The following is a 21,841-nucleotide window of genomic DNA, read 5'->3' on the forward strand; positions in this document are numbered from 1 at the left end:
GGGCGGGGCGAGTGTGATGGGGAGGGGACGGGAGTGGGGGGGGTGCGTGTGTGACTGGGTGGGGCGAGCGTGACGGGGAGGGGAGTGGGGGGGTGCGTGTGTGACTGGGCGGGGTGAGCGTGACCGGGAGGGGAGGGGAGTGGGGGTGTGTGTGTGTGACTGTGCGGGGCGAGCGTGAAGGGGAGGGGAGTGAGGGTGTGTGTGTGTGTGACTGGGCGGGGCGAGCGTGACGGGGAGGGGAGGGGAGTGGGGGTGTGTGTGTGTGACTGGGCGGGGTGAGCGTGACGGGGAGGGGAGTGAGTGGGGTGCGTGTGTGACTGTGCGGGGTGAGCGTGACGGGGAGGGGAGTGGGGGTGTGTGTGTGACTGGGCGGGGCGAGCGTGACGGGGAGGGGAGGGGAGTGGGGGGGGTGCATGTGTGACTGTGCGGGGCGAGCGTGACGGGGAGGGGAGTGGGGGGTGCATGTGTGACTGTGCGGGGCGAGCGTGACGGGGAGGGGAGTGGGGGGGGTGCATGTGTGACTGTGCGGGGCGAGCGTGACGGGGAGGGGAGTGGGGGGTGCATGTGTGACTGTGCGGGGCGAGCGTGACGGGGAGGGGAGTGGGGGGTGCATGTGTGACTGTGCGGGGCGAGCGTGACGGGGAGGGGAGTGGGGGGGTGCGTGTGTGACGGGGAGGGGAGTGGGGGGGTGCGTGTGTGACTGGGCGGGGCGAGTGTGACGGGGAGGGGAGGGGAGTGGGGGTGTGTGTGTGTGACTGGGCGGGGTGAGCGTGACGGGGAGGGGAGTGAGTGGGGTGCGTGTGTGACTGGGCGGGGTGAGCGTGACGGGGAGGGGAGTGGGTGTGTGTGTGTGACTGGGCGGGGCGAGCGTGACGGGGAGGGGAGTGGGTGTGTGTGTGTGACTGGGCGGGGCGAGCGTGACGGGGAGGGGAGGGGAGTGGGGGTGTGTGTGTGTCTGGGCGGGCGAGTGTGACGGGGAGGGGAGTGGGGGGTGTGTGTGTGTGTCTGGGCGGGTGAGTGTGACGGGGAGGGGAGTGGTGTGTGTGTGTGTGGGTGTGTGGGGCGGGGCAGGGATGTGCTGGGAAGGGGCTGTACTGTGCCAGCTGTGGTTGTCGCCCCCAGTGTCTGTCCCACTGAGAGCACCTGGCACCTACCCCCCGCCATCACCCCCCAGAGGCAGCGCTTCCTCAGCTTGGGGATCGGGCCGTTCCCATGCCCTGGGAGGACCTTGTGTGTGTGTGTGTGTGTGTGTGTGTGTGTGTGAGGGACGGAGGGGGCGGCTGTGGGATCGTTACAGCAAGGGGGGCGCACGCAGGAGGCTGCCAGCCCCTCACCCTGTGGGGCACGGGGCTCCTGGCCTGCGGTGAAGGGGGTGCGGGGCCAGGGGAGCAGGCCGGGATGCTAATTCGGGCCCGACACACAGTGCCTCATCTGGGAAGCATTAAGCCGCTGCAGATGCCCATGTAAGGCCGTCCCTGCGGCCGGCGAGCGGCCAGCCCTCGGCAGCGAGGCCAGGGGTCAGCACGGTTCTGGGAATTTTTACGTGCTTACAAATCACTGCTCCCTTCTGGCTGGGGTTGTGTGTGTGCGCGTGGGGGAGGGAGCTCCCCCTGTTCTTCCCCCACCCCCCGAGACTGGCAAGCGAAGCCTCCCATGTGTAGCTACAGAGCCTCTGTCGTTCCCAGCTGAGACCTCCACCCCCTCTCTGTCTCCGCTGTCCTCTGGAACGGCCGACGCCCCTTTGATCCCAAACCTTGGGGCAAAGCCTGCCGGAGCCTGGCTCCCTACCACTCCCGACAGAACAAAGCGGGGGCACGAGAGCCTAATCCTGCCGGCAGATCCCACCAGGAGGGGTTTTGCTGCCCCCTCTCCACATCGGCACATCAAGGGGAGATGCAGGCAAGGAGGCCCCCTGTCCTTAGCTGTCTTTGTGTGCTATATTGAGTCCTCCAGGGAGGTAGGCGTCCGTTTTACAGCGAGGGAAACTGAGGCACATAGTCACCCAGGGAGTGAGTGGCAGAGCCAGGGGTAGAAACCGCAGAGCCTTGTCCTTGCCTGGCCGGATGCCTCTTCCTCCAGCTACGGCTGTACGATTGGCAGCGTGCAAAACTGGAGAGCCCACAAACTCATAGAGCAAGGCCAGAAGGGGCCATTCTGACCATCTAGTCTGACCTCCAGGCCAGAGATCCTCCTACAGGGAGTCCTGCGTCCAGCCCATATCTGGTGGTTGAGCTAGAGCGGATCGCCGAACGATGGAGACGCCGCCATGTGATTGATAGATTCCCAGGCCAGAAGGGACTGTTGTGAACATCTAGTTTGACCTCCTCGATAACGGGCCGGAGAATGGCCCTAAAATAATTCCTAGAGCAGATCTTTTAGCCAGACGTCCGTCTCCTTTGGAAACTGTGCCCAGGGAAACTGGTAAAATCCCAAACCCTGGCTCCAAACTCAGATCATAGGAGGATTTTCTAGCCTCGCCCTGGCTGGGAATGCCCAGATATCATTGTTGATAAGGCCTTTGGGATGGGGACTGTCTGTTCTGTGTTTGTACAGCGCCTAGCACCGTGGGGCTCCTAGAAACTACTGCAACATACCTAACATCCCGGAAAAGGCTCTTCGGGGCGAAGGAGGGATTGTGGTTTGTGGCGTGGGCAGAAGCAGTAAACAGAGGAAGTCTTTCTCTCTCCCAAGAGCCAGTTCTCTGAAAACATCTGACTCGGCCTTTGGCGTGTTCAGGTGTCTGTCGGAGCCTCCCAAACTTCTAGAGTTCCCACGCCGGGCCTGGGAGCGCCCCGTGTAGAGCCAGAGACGGGTCTGGCCACCCCTGAACTCCGAGAGGGGATGAAAGGCATCTCTGGATCCATCCCCATCTCTGTTCGTGGCCTTTCCTAGCTCATGTGCAAAGCTCTGCTGGAGTGGGGGGCATGGAGCCATGACCGTTGATTGCACTGGGTGAGAGAGGAGACGGGTGTTTGGATCCGTCCCCTGCGCCGGACGGGAATCCAGGATACACTGTATTATCCTACGTCCTGGTTTGCTTTCACGGGTGCAGGAGCCGCGGTCGGGGGACCCCAGGGGCCGATCTGTTTCTTAGCAGCTGGATTGCAGGGAGGAATGTGCTCACTGGGTGAAAAGGAAAGTGCAAGCAGTTTGGACACAGCTGGGATATGTACTCCCTGGCAGGCAAAACTGGGCCTGGCCAGAGGGCGGCATGGGCTGCAGGCCGGATCTGGGGCGGGTTTTGCCCTTGCACTCAGCAGGAGGAGGACAGTGGCTTGTAGCAAAGTAGGACTTTGCATGTGGAGTCGTGGTGAAGTCAAAGGGCCTGCAGGATCCAGGCGTGTGGCCGGCCTGTTTCCTCTTCGCTGGCTTGCCTCGGTCACGGGACTTTCTCATTTGGTTTAAAAAGCCAAAAGAATGAAAATCAAGGGGTCTGTGGGTTGCACTGCCGTGTTGTAACTGCGTTCGTTGCCGCTCGGCTCCTGTGGGGGGTGTCGGAGTAGATAGAAATAAGAACCGTCGTTTGCCGGGGTGGGTGGAGGGAGTTTTGGGCGAGAGCCGGGTTTTGATAGGTACCTAGAAAGCATGAGAATGGCCCTTTCTGTGATCTCCTCCCCTCCGCACAGCCGTTCGCCGTCTCGGCTGCCCATGACCCGAGACGTATTTGCGTCTTCTGCAATCTGCTCCTTGCAGCGGTGGTCCAGGCCGCGTGGCCTCGCTAGAGAGCGGTTCCCGTCCCGCCGTCGTGCAGCGATGGGGAGGGGTTCCTGCAGGTTTGCCTCAAGCGCCCCAAAGGTTTCCAGGAAAAAAAAAAAGCAAACAGACAGTGTCGTCCCCCGTCCCCGAGGCTCCCGGGAGAGCTGCTGGGACAGCCATCAGCACTTTGGGAGGAGCAGTGACCCAGCCCTTGGTGCACCGGCGAGAGCTGGTTCTGTTCTCTGTCGCAAGTTTATCCTCTGTGTCTCTCAGGTCCCTGCCCTAATGGATAGTAACAATCGTGAGGGGCACAGGACCGTGGAGGTTTATCTAGATACCAGGCAGGGGTTAGCAGCGAAGGGAAAAGCTCGGCGCGCAAGCGCGCGTGCGCGCACACACACACACACACACACACACACTCACTCACTCACTCACTCACACTCTCTCTCTCTCTCTCTCTCTCTCTCGGGGCATACACATGTAATATGCATTTAATAATCCAGAGCAAGAGAGCGGAGCCCAGATCCCAGACTGGGGGAGGGTCAGCCCTTTGGTTTTTGGGACTCGGGTACATAGCTATTAGTGTGGGTTACCGGAGGAGGCTCCCTTCTGCCTGTATGGCATCAGTGCCCGGGGGCGGAGGGAGGGGGGTGCTGCGTGTACTGTGCTGGGTACACCCGAGGCCCTGCCGGCTCTGGGGACCGGAGGCTCTGGTGCCCCTTGGTGTCCTGGCTGAATTCCTCTTGGAAATTCAATTGGCAAGGCCAGTTCTCTACCATCTGCAAACCGGGAGCACTGGCCTGTCTAGTGGGCACCAGTACGGACGGGCTGGGGGACTGGAACCCCTGACAGGTGTATGTGACTCCCCCGCCCTGGGGGTCACCAGCCCCAGGGCCGGGGCATCGGTCACTTCCTAGCCCGCGCGGTTGTGTCGTGTTGCTGGCCGAGGCGCCGTTTCGGGGCTGGCTGGAGTGATCGCAGTGCGTCCGATGGCTCCTTTCACGTTGCCGTCCCCTGGGCCCTCTGACCCCGGGCTGTTTTAATCTCTCTGCCTGGAAGCTGGGCTCAGCAGCTGGAAGTGGATCCCAGAAGTTTGCCCCCTTCCTCCCCCTCCCCAGCTTGGTGTTTGTCTGACAGCAATTCTTACAACGGAGGGAGAGGTGCCTGAACGAGTAACGCGGGGTGCTGCACTGGGACTGGATCCATTTCACCGAACCCTGGTTGCTTCCCAAATTCCGGGATGGAGGGAGCATGGGAAGGGGCGATCTGTGACCCAGCCCCTCCTGGGATGCTGAGAATGCTCACACGTGTAGTGGAAGATTTTGGAGAGGTCCCTCCCCCCCCGTCCATCCCCAGGGCCTCTGGGAAGGGAAGGCCTCTGCGTCCTTCCGGATGCTGCCAGCTGGCGCCGAATCCATGGAATGGACGATCCTTCTGGGTTGATTTTTTATATAGTGCTTTTCATGGGGCCGGATCATTGGGTGTGGGGGGTCCCAGCCGGAATGGGAGAGGGGCAGATCATGGTCTCTGGGTGTAGTCTGGCCTGGCCCCGCCCTCCCAACTCTCCTGCCCGCTGGCATAGAGTATCGCTCCATGGCACACACAATGCAGGTTCGCTGCGTCCTGCCTTCGCCTGGCAGAACCCTGCCAATTCTGCTGGCTGTCGGGCCTGCCACACAAGTGGCATGAGGACAGGATTCCTCTCCCCCTAGTCCATATGTATAGAGTACTGTGTCACCTGACTTGATGCAGCTGCCTCTGGGGAGGAACACGACAGCCATTTATAAAAGGGCAAGCAAGGCTACTCGCAACCTGCCTCCCGTTGATGTGGAGGGGAAATTGGGGAGGGCGCAAGTTGGAATTGAGCCAGCAGATCTTCAGTGACCACGCGGGCTTAGTGCCTGGGGTTTATTTCTTTAGCTGTTTTTTACTGGAAATGTCAGTTTTGCACCTTGGCGTGCCTAGCCCAGCTCAAGGTTAACAGCAACTGCATGCAGGACGATATCTCCGCTGGCAAAATCTAAGGGGTCGCAGGTTGTGGCCGACTTGGTTTCTCAGCAGCCAGTTCCCCGCTCATTATGTTTTGGGGGAGGGGGGTGGGACCGGCAGAGAGTCACTGTCAGTTACTGTGGATAGCACAGGATGCCTGACTCTTGGGCAAGTTAGTTCTCCTCTTTGAGCCTCAGTTTCCCCATCTGAAGGACAGGGCTCATAGGCCCCTGTCTCCCCGGGGGGCGGTGGCGAGGCTGCTCGTGTTCATGCTCCCGAGCTCTCCGAGCAGAGGAGTGCTGTGGCAGTGCTCGGTCTGCCCGTTCCGGGGGAGGTTTGAGTGGCTGCTTTCCCCTGGAGCGGCACGCGGGGTGAACTCCCAGCCACCACTGCCCGGGCTGGGTGGAAGTTTTATCCCGTCCTTCCCTGGGGGAATCGGCTGCTCTAATTCTGGTTTCTGACACCGTGACCCTGACCGCGGTATTAGCTGGGGCCACAGGTTAGACTGAAAGGCCTGGAAGGAAACTACCCTTCCCCAGCCGCTCCTGGCCGCAGGGGTGCAGGTCCCGCTCAGTGGGAGACCGTGTGGCTGCAGTGAGTATAAAGGGAGAAGATTTTATGGAGGCGGCTGGATGCAGCCAGACACCAAGTCCAGACGGTGTGGCCAGGCGGGGTCTGTCTCAACGCTAGCCTGGAGTCAGCAGGCAGGGAATGGGCTGCCGGCTGCCATGTGTCGTGTCCTGGCCGCGTAGGCACCCGAAAGTCCCAACCCCCTTTGCGGCGAGGCTGTCCTCATGGCGTCCGCGGAGCGCTTGGAGCCGGGAGGTACCCAGAGCCAGACTTCTCGCCCAGCCGGGCCCCCTGCGATTGGCTAGCGAGCGACCGGCTGGGTGCTGGGTCAGACTGTGCATTCTCCGGTGAGCCCAGTTCTTCTCCGCGGCAGGCATGTGGCCGTGCGTTAGCGGGAAAATCCGCCACCTGGGTTAATATTTATTGGCCTGGCTTGCCAAGCAGCCCATGGCTTCTTTGCACTTAGCTGCTGCCAGGGTGGGGGCCGGGGGAAGGAATAAATATTGCATGGCTCGCAGGCCAGCGCAGGAATGGCCGGTTTGCATTCGCTCGCTCTGGGAAGCAGGCTCTGCTGTGGTTTGGAGCAGGGCCGCCCCGGGGTGGGGGGGAGAGTGGGGCAATTTGCCCCAGGCCCTGCAGGGGCCCCCACGAGAGTTTTTGGTGGGTCTTCGGCGGCAGGTCCTTCAGTGCCGCCGAACACACCCGGAGCGAGTGAAGGATCTGCTGCCGAACACCCGGAGTTCCTTCTGCTCCGGGTCTTCGGCGGCAGTTCGGCAGCGGGGGGTCCTTCCGCTCCAGGTCTTCGGCGGCAGTTCGACAGCGGGTCCTTCACTCGCTCCGGGACCCACCACCAAAGTGCCCCGAAGATCCAGAGCGGAAGGACCCCCACCGCCGAAGACCCCAGGCCCCCTGAATCCTCTGGGCGGCCCTGGTTTGGAGCCCTCCAGCATTTACTTGCTGTCCTCTGAAGGCCACAGGCTGATGCGTGGGGTTGGGGAAGCTCACTGAGCAAGGAAGGTGTGTGCGTCCCATGTACCCTGCCCAGGGACCTCAACCCAGGTATACAGGGGCCAGGCTCCAGGAGAAAGGCAGGCGGTCCTTGGCGCGTTCCTTCGGCACCCTTGGCTGGCTCTGCCCATGCTGGAGTCCCATGGCCAATAGACCGGCCACCCGCTCTGCGGCCCTTCGTGGTCTGGAGGATCCGGCCTTGCCATCTCTTGGGAGCAGGCTGGATTTCTCCTGGGCTCAGTCTTCTAAGGAGGTTGGGAATCTGCCCGGTCTAGTCCCCAGGGATTGATATTGTCGTGGTATCGTGCCCCCAATCCCACGTCCTGAGCTCTCGGGCTTATGGGCCGGCTGAGGTGTCCGCAGGTCGTGCCCTGGCTTGTGCCCATGGTGACTGGACTTATGAGCTGGCACAGCGCTGTCTGTGCGACAGACACACGTGTGCCCTCTGTCCTTAATTCCCCCTGCCTCTCCCCGCCCCAGCGGCAGTCCCCGAGTGCCCTCCGTCCCCAGGGATAGATGCTGGCCAGTGCCTAGTGGGGCGCTGGTGGACTGCAGGGCCGTCTCTTTAAAATGGCAGCTTTGGAGAAGGGGGCAAATGGGCACAGGTCTGTGAAGGGAGGCGCAGGACACGTGAGGGTGTGTTCCTGGAGGGGCGGGAGGTGGGCTAGGAATCCCAGTCCCCTTCTTGAGCCAGCATGGCCAGGACCTGGAGCGGGATCGGCCGCTGGGCCTGGAGGGGCAGGACGTAGCTTTGTAAAGGTTGGTTTGTGGCAGGAGGGGGAGATTTCTTGCCCCCCCGTGGGGTGTCCAGAGGTGCTGAGCAATCCAGCCGTCCCCACGACGACCTACGCTGCTCCCACTTGCCCCTCCTGCCTGCTCTCCCTGCCCATTGGAGCGCGGAGGAGAAGAGGGGCTGGGCAGGGCACCAGCCTGAGACTGGCAAGACCTGGGTTCAAGTCCCTGTTCTGCCACAGACTTCCTGTGTGACCCTGGGCAAGTCACTTAGCTGCACGGTGCCTCGATTTCCCATCTGTGCATGGGGATGAAGAGCCCTGCCTCACAGGGGTCTGTGAGGCTAAATACACAGAGGGGGGAGGCGCTCAGATCGTACGGTAAGGGGGCACATGCACACCCTAAATGTCGGGATCTGCCAGCCTCCTTACCCACCCCAGGGAGCAGAGCTTTCCTCCCGCAGCGTTCTCTAGCGTCCTGGCCAGTCTGGGTCCCAATGAGCCAAGCACTGAGGCTTCCCCCCCTGCCCTCGGGAGAGGGTTCTAGCCTCATGGGTCTCGAGTGGGGAAGATTCGTCCCTGGGATTCCCCTTTGATCGTGCTTTCTTTCCTGCTGGCTCTTCCCACCCGAGCAGCCCCCTCTGCTCCGCAGCATTGGCGTCCGTATTTACCGGACTCCGAGCGGGCCGAGGGGCTGGTGCAAAGGTCGCGGCCGCTTCCTGCCTCCGCTTTTTCCACTCGAGCAGCCAAGGCCAGGGCCGGGGAGGGGGAACGTGGCTCGGTCGGGGCTGTGGGGGATGGCTGAGGAAGGACGAGGGCAGGGTGCTCTGGGGGGAGCCCACCTGCTCTCTCTCAGCCAGGAGCCTGGGTTTGGGCCTGAGCCAGGGAGACCCCCACGCATGCCCATTACCTACCTGCCTGGTGAGACCCTCAGGAGCCGTTGTTGACGCTGCCCCCCCTTGTGTGCTAGCTCCCAGCGGGCTCCCTCTAAGGAGCAGCGGGGTGGCCTGCGTGGGTCTCGGCTCGTCGGACTGGGAGCATTTGCATCAATGTGCGATCTTTCGTTCCCAGAGGTCCTGGCTACGGCTGCTAGGGTGGGGCGCAGCATCTCCCCATTCGCAGCCGCTCCGGCGTCCTGGCCCTGGTGCCGGCAGAGAGGCTCATGGGAGTTTAGGTGGAGGTGGCTGCAGCAGTGCTGAGCATGGAGCCCTAGGTGCGTGCGAAGGTCGCCCGCGGATCCCTTCCGTGCCTGCCCCACCGAGCTCGGCTGGAGCTAATGGGGTAGCTCCATTCAACAGCAGCAGTAGGGGGCTGTTATCCTCCGGCACCCCAAGAGGGGGACGTGACGCTGCTCGTGCCAGCGGGGTGTGTCTGCCACCCAAACATTGCCGCCTGAAGTGACCAGACGCGACGGGGAGGGTGATGCAACGTGCCCAGCCCCGGCGCGACTGCTGGGCAGCAAAGAACGCTAACCCTGCCCGGCGATCGGGCCCAGGCCCCTGACTCTCGGCCCCCTTGGAAATGGCTGCTGTGTCTCAGCCAATTAGGCTGCCGCCTCCCCTTGTCCTCGCTGTGCCACGGGGGAGCCGGCGCCCGCCTGCTTTGATTGGACCCGTGTCCAGCGGCCCCGTCTATTTCCCACCCGACTGAAATTCCTCAGATTCAGGGGCGGCCCCGCCCCTCCCAGGCAGTCGAGGTCCCCCCCCCCCCCCCCCCGTTGAAACTATTGCTGATCTCTCCGCTGCCATCTCCTCGCTGGTACCGGCTTGGCCTTCTCTTTGCAGCCAGGCCTGGGGAAGAGAAAACCAGCGAGCCCCAGGTGGGACCAGGAGGGGGCGCCCCTGAGTGGAGGGGGGGGGGGTTTGTTCCCCACACCCCTGCCTTGCACTGCCTCCTCGGCGCCTCGCTGGCCCGCAGCCAGAAGCTGCTTGTTGTTGCAAAATATCCCCCCCCCCCCGAAATCTAAGTTAATGGCCATTTGTACATTATTAAACAGGCTGCTGGCGAGCGGCCAGTGGCGCTGGGAGCCAAGAGGCAGCGCCTGGACATCGGGTTCTGAGACAAACAATTGCTCCAGGCGCTCGGGACAGCTGGGAGAAGCTTGGAGCAGGTAGGGGGGGCCCTGGCCTGGCCCTTTGCCCCCACCCCGGGCACGGCCCTAGCGCACATCAGCTAGGGGGCGGGAAAGGCGCAGAGCACGGCCGGAGACCCAGTGCTGGTTCTCTCTCTCTCGTGTGCAAACCCCCAAACAGTTCACTCTTGGGACAGCCAGGTGTGCGGGGACCTGTCCCCTGAGCGCCCTGCGCCAGGCTTGGGAGAGGGACGGGGGCGGGCTCCCAGGACTCCCTGCCCCGTGGCACAGACCCCGTGCCGGCATCCAGCTCCAATCAGCAAGGGATAGGGATTGGGGACTGGTCGCTCCTCAGCTCCCAGGGCAGTGGGTAGCTCGGGGAGGGTCATGCAGCCAGGTCTTGGGAGCAGGACAGGCTCGTGCGCCGCCAACATCACCAGTGGAGTCCCCCTCCTCCTTACGAGCCTGGTTCTGGGGCCGTTTCTGTGCAAGGACTCCTCGCTCATGGGCGCTGTGGGGCAGGGCTACCCACGGGTCACTACGGGGGTGGGGTAGGGCCAGAGCAGGGGTCGCTCGCTGGAGTCCTGCCGCTGCTTCCCCATGGCGCTTCCTCTGGCCCCGGAGTCCTGCCTGGCCTGTCGCGGGGGCCGGCGGAACAGCGCGCATGGGATCCAGGCGTGGCAGTGCCCGGGCATGCCCGGGCCATGGTGGCCGAAGCCAGGCAGGGCCCCAAGATCCTGCAGGGAGGGGAGGAAAACAGGGACAAGCTCCCCTCTCCGTTCCACGCCGGCCTCTGGCCTCGTTAGCCGTGCTCCGGTGCCACTCATCCTTGCCCCTCCCCTAGTAGGGAGACAGGGTGCCAGTCCCTGTCCCCGCTGAGGGGGCAGCTGACACAGGCTCTGGGGCGGAAAGCCAGCGGCAGAGACCAGCCCTCCTGTGTCCCAGTCCTGTGCTCTAACCACTAGACTCCGCTGCCTCATTAGGCCGTCGTCCCCCGGTGACCTGTGACACGTCCGTCGACCGCAGGGTCCGTTAGAGACCCCCCGGCCCAGGCCCAAGCCGGCTGATGTTGCAGCAGGTTCTCCTCCCCTCTAGATGAAAAGGCAGCAACCCCGTTGGTCTCCACAACCCGGGCCGGCGGCTGGCCGGGGCTTTGTGCGCTGAGGAATGCAGGAATGTGTGTCCTTGTGCCGCCGAGTGGGCCCAGCTGGTGCGGGGGCTCTGGGTAGCAGGGGGCAGCCACACCCTCCCTGCACGGGCAGGTCGTGTTTACTTAGTACGCTGGGGGGTTGTTGGTTCTTTTTTGTCACTGCAAAGATATTCGGCATCTGTGAGCTCCGGGCGGTCACTCAGCCCCGGAGAATAGCCGGGCCGTGTCTGCGGGGGCTTGGCATTGGCTCCGGCAGCCCAGAGCCCGTCTCGTGCCCAGCGTCGCTGCGTGTGCCATGTGACGGTCCCTAGGCAGCTCCGCAAGCCGCCCCGGGGCGGGGGGGGGGGGAGCAGGATACTGGCTGAAGCCCCTCTTAGAGCCAGCCTGTGCTGCCCCCCAGCACCTGCGAAGCTGCCGAGGCGTTTCACCCGAGCTGGGGCTGCGCGGGCGGGGACCAGGATGCAGGCTGATGTCTCACCGTCTGGTGCGACGTGATGGTTCCTCCTACACGGTCTGGGCTTTTCTGCAGGGATTGTTTGGGGATGAGTCACCCGGCTGGGAGAACTCGGCCCCACCTGCCCTGCGATGGGGGGCGGGAACGGCTCCCCGACCCCCTCTTACGCACCCCAGCTGGGACCGTGGAGCCCCCCAGCAATCACCTGCTTCTGGGGGCCCCCAAGCAGCGTGGCAGCTCCTGACCACCGCCCTCGGCAGAGGTTTGTGACCTCACACACGACTCTGCGGGCAGAGCTGCCCCATACCCAAGCCATGCAGGGCGACAGGCAGTCCTGGGCTTGCGGGGAGTGTGGGGCTGGGAGCCAGGAGATGTGGATTTTATTGCTGATGCCCGGAGAGCGTCACTGAGCGCCTGGTGCCTCAGTTTCCCTGTCAGTGGCTTGAGGATGCGGCTGCTGCTAGCTCTCCCGTGGCAAGCACTGAGACCGATGGGTGAAAAAGTGCAAAGCCAACGGGGTCGAGGGGACCCCTGGGTGCAGCCAGGAGTTTAATCATGAACGTGCCGTTCCCTCAGCGCTGCTGTTTTCCCCGCATGCTGCTCTTGGATATACACAGCTCGGCGACGCCACACCCGCTTGCTAGCACCTCGGGGAGCTGGCTGGTCTCGGGCCCTAGGGTGCCGGCTTGGAGGGGACTTTTCCACCTGCGATATTTGCTCCCAGTCCTGTCGGGACCTCAGCGAACGTTCTATTCTAGCCCGGTCTGAGTAGGTGTTGCTGCATCTGCTCCCTGCCGGGGCTGAGGGCCGCCCAGTTGGGCATTCAAGCCACGTGACTAACATCTGTTCGCATGTGGCTCGTTCTCTCGACTCGAGGCCAAAATCCCAACTGCCCCTGGCTGCAGCCAGTCTGGGGGTCACCGTCCCATTGCAAGGATGGTCCTTTCTTCTCTCTCTCCTTGGGGCACCGCCGACCCTTAGCTGCTTTGTGACCGTGAACAGGATCTTTCCTTGCCACACGGTGGAGCTGCCTGAGTGCGCGGCCAGCCGCCCTCCGCCAGAAATCAGTGACGTATCGTAAATCTTTGTAGAAGGAAACGCCCTGCCAGGCCCCAAACTCCCCCCGAATCGCCCAGCTAATCGGGATGGACTAATCCAGTCTAGGAGCTGCTGATGCTGGGGACTCCAAAGGGAGGGGTACCCTGCATCCCGAAGGCACCTAACCACGCCGCCTTGTGCTCTGGGTGTGGCGGGGGGAAGCGCTCTCGACCCAAACAGCTGGCAGCTCCTGGCTTGGAGCACGTGGATTGCTGGTTCGTGGGGCCTCGGTACCAACTAGTGCAGCAGCTGTTGTTAATTGCAGGAATGCGTCCGTGTTTTGTGCGCGGCGAGAGTTAGATCGAGATTAGGGGTCTCAAACTCCCGGCCCGCGGGCCATCTGTGGCTGCGCGAACTTCCCCAGTGTGGCCCGCGGAGCTCCAGCAGTTTTGGGGACGGGTCTCTCCCTTGGCCCCACCTGCCGCCCCCGAGCGCTCCCCCCTCAGGGGCCCCGGCAGCGCAGGGGAGCTGAGCGGCGTCTGCCTGCTCGCTCCACGTGTCTGCCGGCCGGCCCCGGGGTGGAGTTGGGCTGTGCCTCCACGCGTTGCCCCCGCCCCGAGCACCCCTGCGGCCAATGGAAAGCTGCGGTGGCGGTGCCTGGGGGCAGCAGTGCGCGGAGGCCCCCCCGGCCTGCCCCACCTTGGAGCCCCAGGTAAGCGCCGCACCCCCAGACTCCTCCCAGAGCCTGCACCCCAATCCCCTACCCCAAACCACCTCCCCCACCCAAACTCTCTCCCAGAGGCAGGTGGGGGGCGGAGTTTTGGGGGGCGGGTTCTGGGCGGCATGAGTGACATTATTGGCCCACTGGGAGGATTTGAGGACTAACACTGGCCCTAAGGCAAACTGAGTTTGAGACCCCTGATTTAGAGCCACAGGGAACATATCTTGGCTTGAGCAACCAATGCTACGGAGGATTTTCCTTCCCCTTGCAGCTGGATCTCAGTTCAGGTACCATCCCACCATCCTAACCTAGGCCTGGGTCTAGTGGGAGCTCTCCTCTCTGATCTCGCTGGCGCTTGCATCCTTCGCTTGTCACCGGCAGGCCGGGCAGCAGTTCCCCTCCGCCCCACCAGTGATGCCATGGTCTAGCTGGAAACAGCCCCGGAAACAGCCATATTGAAGTTGGCGGCTCTCCCTGTTTGGCTGGGCTTGCAAGAGCCCCGTTGGCTTCTTCGCTGCCTCCACCAGCACCTCTTCTAGTGCTGGGTGTGGAGCATCCATGCAAATGGAAGGGCTTGGAAGCAGGGTCTTAGGAACCTAAACCTCATGTTTCTGGGTGGCCCCAAATGTCCACCCGCGTTGGTCACCTCTGAGTGTCGTGTTCCGGGGTGGGAGTAGTTCTCGGCCTCGGTTCTCCGCTCGGTTACACCGATTCCATGGCAAATGGAAGCGGCTGGTGTAACGGAGGGGGGAAGGGTGGCCACAGCATTTACCCTGGGAGTGTGCTGGGGGCAGCTGTCTCACCGCCAGCTCTCCGCGGTGGTCCTTGCCCGGCACGGCCTGTCAGAACATCGGCCTTCGGTGGGATTGGTGGCCCAGAGCAGTGACGAGAGACTCCTCCCAGAAAACAGGACCCACCTCTGCTTTTGTAGTGCCTAGAGGAGTCAGGCGGGCAGTTTGGGTAGGGGGCAGTCCCCGTCCCATTCGAGGAGAAGAACGATGGATAGTGAAGATCACAGCTGGGCCACCTGGAGATGAGATGTACCAGGAGATCCGGGGGTCGGAGAGGACTCAGAACATGGTCTTCCCCTAAAAACGTACCGAAACGCCCCTCCTCTGGACGGCGGGGAAACAGCGGGGGGCGGAGAGGGATTTGAATGAAGAGAAGGTGATCTGATGTGAGGGCAGAATGGCAAAATGCACAGGTAGTACTGGAGACGTCACGAGGGACCTTGACACGGAACCCACTGGGTGAAACGGCTGCGTCCTCGGCTTCCCAGGTTACAAGCCACATCCTCCAGAGAAGAAGACATCCAGGGACAGAGCAACCCTTTCCCTGCCCGTTAACCTGCGCCACCAAACCCTGCAGGTGGAGATCTCGTCTCTGTACAGGGAGGACAATATTTGGGAACGGACCTGGGTCATAACCCAGCATTCCCCTTTGCATTCATTAATCTGGAACCTGTCGCCTTGTGTGTATTTACTCCCGTGGGCTGGTCCTGTCACTGGCTGGCCCGGTTGTTTATTGTCTGGCATTTCGCAGGATTTTCTGGCCCTTTGGAAGCTATAAAGTTTGATGCGATTTCCCAAGAAAACGCAGCTTTCAAAGGCCGAGCAAACAGCCGCTGGAATCTCGTGAGGCCCGGGGAGGCACGCAGCCTGACGTCATGCACAGCTCCCGCTGGTCAGCTCGCTTGTGCCCCTCAAGCCACGAGAGAGAACGTGTGACTCGCTTCTCAAGCCCGGAGCCCTCAACGAGCTTTGCTCCAGTGCTGACATGCAGCCACCTCTGGGGTGGAGCGCAGCTGGGAAGAAGGAGGCTGCTGCATCTCCCTGTGAATGCAGGGGGGAATGTAAAGGAGGCAGCGTTGGAATTTGGCAGGGCTCCAGGTGTTGACAGCCTTGCTCCTGGGGGGAAGCCCGGCGTCTGCAACGATTACAAGACGGCAGGGGCCTTGGCCGTGCGCCTCATCTGAAAGGCACCTCCGCCGAGTCCTGTCTCCGCAGGGAAGAGCGCCCCCTCTTGGGTAGGTCTCCTGCAGCGCTCGGGATTTTTTCCATGGTCTCCTGCGAGTGCTGCCCCAGGCCCAGTGAGTGAGCTGTGCCCCAGGCCGTCCCTGCGAATGCCGGCGGGGCTGTGCGGGCGGGACTTGGCATGCTGGTTTCTGTGTTTCACGTCCATGTGAATTCACAGGGGTTTGAGCCCTTCTCCAACGGCTGCTCAGAGCAGCTCAGGCCCCGCCCGTCTGGCCTTTGCTTCCACCGCGGAGCTCGCTTGGAATGTGTCCCAAACCTCTCGTGGGCTGGGGCGCGCTCCCCGAGATCCCCAAGTCGGCGCTCTCCCCCTCCCCGGCCTGTGTACGCTCCACAGCCGCCCCGGGGCTCGCATAGCCACCAGAAAACTCCCCCAGCTTTGGGGTTCCACCCTGCGACCCCCGACCTTCCCCCTGTAGGTCAATGGCAAATCTCCGGTGCATGCAGGATCAGGCCCTTCTATCCCCGCCCCCGTAGTGCCTGTGCATGGGGTGGGGGAAGTGGAGTTGGATTGATTCACCAGGGCCAGGTGGAGTCTCCACCCCCATTGCAGCCTAAGAACTGCCCCAGTGCTTGGTGCTGTACAAGGCACACTGACCGTCCCCTGGCCCACAGGTCTGATGGGCAGATGCCGCATCAGAGTTAGTGGAGCCCTGTTGTGAACCCAGTGCGGGATCCAGCCCCGATCCCCGTGCAGCATGGGGGGGGGGGGATGTGCCGGGGGGAGCCATACGTGAGCCAGATGGGGCAGGGAGGTGAACAGCCAGGCTGTGATCGGTGCAGGGATTGGGGAGCGCTGTCGAGGATGGGAAGGGCGGGGGGGAGGATATGCTGGGGCAGGGCCGATGAGTGAGGAGGGGGGGTTGCAGCAGGCTCTGCAGGGCTGGGGGAGAAGAAAGCGCCACCATCATCTGCCTTCCTGTATGGGCTGGGACTCGCCAACCTACCGCCCCGACCTCCTCCAGCCAGGCCGGCATCCCGGTCCGACATCGCCTCCCGCCTGCCATGGCTAGAACTGCCTCTGTCCCCTCCACTGCCTGGTTCTGTCACCCCCTTCCTCCTGTCACCTGGGCACCGCCAGGGCTCATCCCTGTCTCGCCCCCTCTCCCAGCCCCGGCTCTGTCACCTCCCCAGTGTGCCTAAAACCTGGCCTTTTCTCTCAGCCTCTGCACCTACCCGCATCTGCCCTCTCATTACCGCAGCTGCCTCCTGCAGGGTCTCACCCACTTCCCCCTTCCTGCCCGTGGTGCCCGGCCACCTTCCAGTCCTGGCCTGTCGCAGCTCTGCCTTGCCCTGCCCTGCCCTGCATCGCCTCCCCTCCTGCCCTCTCTGCTCCAGCAGCCGTGCCAGCCTGGGTCATTCTTGTCTCCCGCCGCTGGCCCCGGGCCCGCCCCGAGCTGGTCTGTACCCCCACGTTCCTGCTTCCCATCTCCTCCTGAGACCCCCTGCTTCCCCGACACATACAACAGCTTGGCCCCGGTCCCGTGGAGGGGCAGATGGGTTCGGCTCAGGGGTATTTCATTAATTAAAAGACAGTGGCACCAACGTGTATCATAGAATCATAGACTATCAGGGCTGGAAGGGACCTCAGGAGGTCATCTAGTCCAACCCCCTGCTCAAAGCAGGACCAGCCCCAACTAAATCATCCTATGCCCGTTGTGCGTCCGAGCTCTTGGAGGCAAGGCCTGGGTCTTCCAGTGTGTTTGGGCTGCACCTCGCACAGGATGGATGCCAGCTGAGGACAAATTCACTGCAATAAGAAATCCATGAAATTGTCTGGATGGGCCACGTGAGTTTGGGGGTGCAGTGCAGGGGAGCGTGTGGCAGGGGGGCTGAGCTGTCCAGGGGGTGGCTGATGGACAGACACTGATCTCGACAAAGAGAAGGTTAACGGGTGACTTGATTACAATTTATAAGTATCTACATGGGGAACAAATATTTCGTAATGGGCTCTTTGATCTAGCCGAGAAGGCTTAACACAGTAGCTGTCGGCTTGTGGACCCCCGGGGGTCGGCAGACTATGTCTAAGATTTCCAAAGGGGTCCGTACCGCCATTCAGTTTTTTTAGGGGTCTGCAGATCAGGTCTGCTGATCTAACAAGAGCCAGTGGCTGGAAGTGGAAGCTAGAGAAATGCAGACAGGAAATAAGGCGTACCTTGTAAGAGGGAGTGGTTTACCAAGGGCCATGGTGGGTTCTTTGTCAGTGGCTATGTTTAAATCAGGCCTGGCTGTTTTCCTAAAGGATCTGCGCTAGGGATGATTTTGGGGCCGCTCTCTGGTCTGGGTTACTCAGCAGGTCAGACGAGACAATCCCGCCTGAAATCTGTGTGCAAACCAAGCTAGCCTTGCTGAGTGCGGTGTCTCTGGTGAGGCACAAGCGTTTTAGTTCCTTCCTCTGACCCCCGACCTCCCCGGTTTGTCTGTTCCTTCCCTCCGGGTCACCTGCTCCGCGGGGTAGGTTATGAGCTGTCTGGGGCCGCGTGCTGCGGTCTGGCCAGCACAAGTAACGCAATAGGCGTCTTTATCTTTGGGCTCCCAGGTGCTACTGTAACATAAATACTACACACCGGTTGGGGGGTCTGGCCAGGGACCTGGCTCCTCTTAGGGGTGCGGAAGGGATGCGGGGAGGAAGAGAAACGTCTTCTCACGGCTGCTCGTTGGTGAGCGAAGCCGTGAAGGCTGTATGGCTTTGGCTGAGGCTTTCCGTAGGATGCAGCTGCGGATTGGAAGTAGGGTAGGAAGCGGGCGGGAGATGTTAAGCAAGGATTTGGCCCGGCGTCCGTGTGTTGCGTCACTGTGCCCAGGAACCAACCCAGGGCAACGTGAGGGTCGTTGGTGGTCACAATGGAGGTTTCTCCTCTGGCTTGTCTTCAGTCCGACCCTTTGCCCCTGTGAGCAGCAAAATGCAGACCCTTAACCGCCGGGCAGAAGGGAAATGGTTGGCCCCGTCCCTAGTGACAACGGGGTCGCTCACTGTGGCCGTCCAGAGGCACGTGGGAGCCCGCCCGTGTCCGTGTGCCAGGCTGGTGCCCGAGGGGAGGTCTCTGCGCTTGCTCATGCCGTTCTGTCTCTAGGCAATCGCCGGCAGGAGGGCGTACTGCTCGGCAGCATTTCCCATGCTCTTAACCCCAAGTCCATGTGTGGGGCCGGAAAGGGGAGGCCCTTGTCTCCAGGGGGGAGTGCTTGATAGACACAGTGAACCGTGGCAGGTGTCCAGGTGATGAGCCATCTGCCCGGGGGACTCTGGAGACGGCCCGTGCTCTCTGGCTAGCTAGAAGGCAGGGCCTTACTCCTGTACAACGCCCTTCCAGACCTGGCTGGGCTGGGCTCTCAGCCTCAGGCCTGATGCAGTGGGGAGATTCCTGTTGACCTCAGTGGGCTTTGTGTCAAACCCATAACTGCCAGCAGCCGTCTGTGTCTGGGCGCTCCAGCCCTCAGTCCAGCCAAATGGGAGCCGAACGCAGCGGCGTTTGCAGTCTCTTAGCCAGCTCCTGTCTGCTACGGGGGCTAGCTGAGCAGCAGGGAGACGTTCCCTCTCCCCGTGAGGGGGCCTGTCCCAGCCCCTGCCCGCCTGGGGAGTGAGGGGCCAAAGCTGGAGCCCCCCTGGTTGTTTTGTTTTGCTGCTTACGCCTGTGGTGGGGTTGTGGCTGGAACCAGAGAGGCCCTCCGGCTAGCTCAGAGCCCAGAGAGCTTCCAGCACCAGATTTCGGTCAGGTCTTGGGTCCTAACCCCCTGCCAGCGGTTCTCGAACTATGGGGCCTGGGAATGTGTCAGGCGAGGAGCGAGCTGTGTGGGTGTTTTTTGAAGGGCTCTGGCTGTCATTCCCAGGGGGCTGGGGCTCATGCAGAAGGGCCATGCACTCCTGGGAGGCAGAGATAAAGGGGACAGCCGGAGCCCAACCACCCAGGCTTGGGTTCTCCCTCACCTGGAGGCAGGGGGGCTCTGGCTGTCAGCCTTGGGGTGGCTGTAGCAGGGCGGAAATAAGGGTGGCAATGGGGCGCTAAGTCTGCTGTGAAAAATGATATTGTTGAGTATCACTTTTCACATTTCAACCCTTCCGTGCTGCTGCTGGCAGCGGCACTGCCTTTGGAGCTGGGCGCCCGGCCAGCAGCCACCGCTGCTCTCCGCTCTGCCTTCGGAGCTGGGCGCCCGGCCAGCAGCCGCCGCTGCTCTCCGCTCTGCCTTCGGAGCTGGGCGCCCGGCCAGCCGCCGCCGCTGCTCTCCGCTCTGCCTTCGGAGCTGGGCGCCCGGCCAGCCGCCGCCGCTGCTCTCCGCTCTGCCTTCGGAGCTGGGCGCCCGGCCAGCAGCCGCCGCTGCTCTCCGCTCTGCCTTCGGAGCTGGGCGCCCGGCCAGCAGCCGCCGCTGCTCTCCGCTCTGCCTTCGGAGCAGGGTGGTGGTGTATGTACTTTAGAAAACGCTTCCCTAATCCTTTAATGCACCTCATCTTGGCAGATTTTGAATGGAAATGGAGACTAGACTAGAGTAGCAACCAGAGCGGCTGGGGCTGCGACAGTGTCTTGCCAGCCCAGTGAGGATGGGCTTGCTCGATATCAGGATGGGGGATCTGTCGAGTTAGCCCCGGCTGCTGCGGGGCGGGCGGGGGGGCGAAGGTGGCAGGTGACACCTTTGATGGGCCCAACAGATGTTGCTGTCTGGCTATGGAGCAGGGTTGGGGTCTGTTGGATAAAACAGGTCCTCTCCTTATGTCCTGCCTGCCTGTGAGGACGGGAAGTCCCCGGGGACACCCTGCTCTTGGGAGAGACCCAGTTAATTCTGCAAGGAAGCAACAGGTTTTGGGGAGGTAGCCTGGGCTTCTCCAAATGGAGCTGGGCTTGTAGGAGTGTCTCTGGCTAGTGGAGTATGGGTGGGGGGAGATACCCAGCCCCTGAGCCCTAGCCAAAATGTACATCATTATTAAAGGGCTAATTTTCAGATGTGCTGAGCCCCGACACTCCCCGGCTGAAATCGATGGCGGTCTCTCTGCCAAATGGGCCCTGTCGTTTACTTCAATCATTTATGAAGGGCCCATCACCAAACGGCACTTGGACTCTGTGCATTTCAAACAAAATCAATACGTGAACAACAGCCTTGGCCCGGGCACAGTCTCCACCCTCCGTAGCCCGAGGCCCCAGATCTGCCCGGAGTGGGAGACTGGAACACAGGGGTGAACTGGCCAGAAGGGAAGTGGTCCGGATACAGAGCCCCACGGAGCGGTGGATGGGCGCTGTGCTGGGGAGCGGACTCCAACCTTGCAGGATCTAACTTGAAGGCTTTCTCGTCCGGAAGAGCTTGCGGGGGGTAGGTTCCCTCTGGGTTATTTATCTGGGAATAGGCCTTTAACGAGATCCTATCTTGCATGGGAAATGCCCCCTTGTGCCTCTGCGGCTGAGTCTGCAGAGAGAGGCAGAGGAACAGAAGCAAACCCTTTCACACTCCTTTAACTTCACGTTCCCCCCTCTCCTCCTTCCTTCCCCCTCCCTTCTTCTTCTTCTTTTTTTTTTAAATCTTGCCTAGTCCTGCTTTCAGAGGAAGCCATCAGCTCTGCCCCTCGCTTACAAACCACAACTGGAACCAGATGTGCAGTAAAGCCCAATGCGGAGAGGGAGGGAAAGCCGGGAACACTTGAGTCATCACTGGCTGGTTGTTTCTGGGGAGGCTGGCTGGGGTGGGGAGAGGGGCTGGGTCTGGGGACAGCAGGGTAGCTCTTCTCCACTCACCGAACAGAAAGGGAACCAGCAGCAAAAAATGAATTAACCTGGCCGGGTTCCTCCAAGGAAAAGCCCGGGGTTGCTTGTAGCACCCGTGGCAAGGCGCGTGGGAGTTGTGAAGGTAGCTCTGCGGATTCCTCGTTTGTGGCTGATTGGTTGGTGCCCAAGCCGGACCCTGCAGCTGCCCGGAGCAGATGAACGCTAACAGCGGGGGAGCCCGGGGGCCGGTAACAAGGCCGTGTCAGCGTCTCCTGCGGTGGCAGGTTAGCAGTGGGGTCGTGCGCCGCCTGCGAAGGAGAATGCAAGAGCTCAGCGCTGGAGCTGGGAGATCCTTGCAGTGTGGGGAGGGGGCAGTGTTTGCAAAGCGGCTTTGGATGCCTGGTGGGGAGAGGACAGGAGACCTGGACTTTTAGACTTCGCCTTGAGTAGGAAAAATGGTCTCCTTAAGGTACTGATCTGGCCCTCATTAACTTACCTCTGAGCACCTCCCAGCATTCAATGTATTTATCCTCAGGACGCCCCTGGGAGGTAATTCCGTCATTTGGGGAAACCGAGGCACAGAGCAGCTGAAAGACCTACCGCAGGTCCCACGTGGAGTCTGGCAGAGCAGGGCCCTTACCACTGGGCCACGCTGGTTGGGTTCAGACCGGGCTTAGCTCGCTCACGCTGGGC

At 61.9% G+C, this 21,841-nt stretch overlaps 1 protein-coding gene across 17 annotated transcripts in view; it reads left to right on the top strand.

Moving 5' to 3' along the window:
• The window catches only part of TNS1 (tensin 1), a 251,427-nt gene that overhangs the window by 40,635 nt on the left and 188,951 nt on the right, over positions 1-21,841 (top strand). Inside the window, exon 1 of one of the 17 annotated variants that reach the window (XM_065561396.1) lies at positions 10,057-10,104. The exons of 15 other annotated variants lie outside the window; for them this stretch is intronic. Coding sequence is in view for 1 of the 2 variants with exons in the window: in XM_065561389.1 (XP_065417461.1) it covers positions 21,364-21,432 (69 nt within the window). In the remaining variant the exon portion in view is untranslated. Of the gene's footprint in view, positions 1-10,056; positions 10,105-21,348; positions 21,433-21,841 lie in introns of those variants that run through there. One more of the 17 variants, XM_065561389.1, reaches the window with a different exon arrangement.

The sequence above is a fragment of the Chrysemys picta genome, chromosome 11, assembly GCF_011386835.1.
Source record: "Chrysemys picta bellii isolate R12L10 chromosome 11, ASM1138683v2, whole genome shotgun sequence".
In the NCBI taxonomy this organism is placed as follows: Eukaryota; Metazoa; Chordata; order Testudines; family Emydidae; genus Chrysemys; species Chrysemys picta.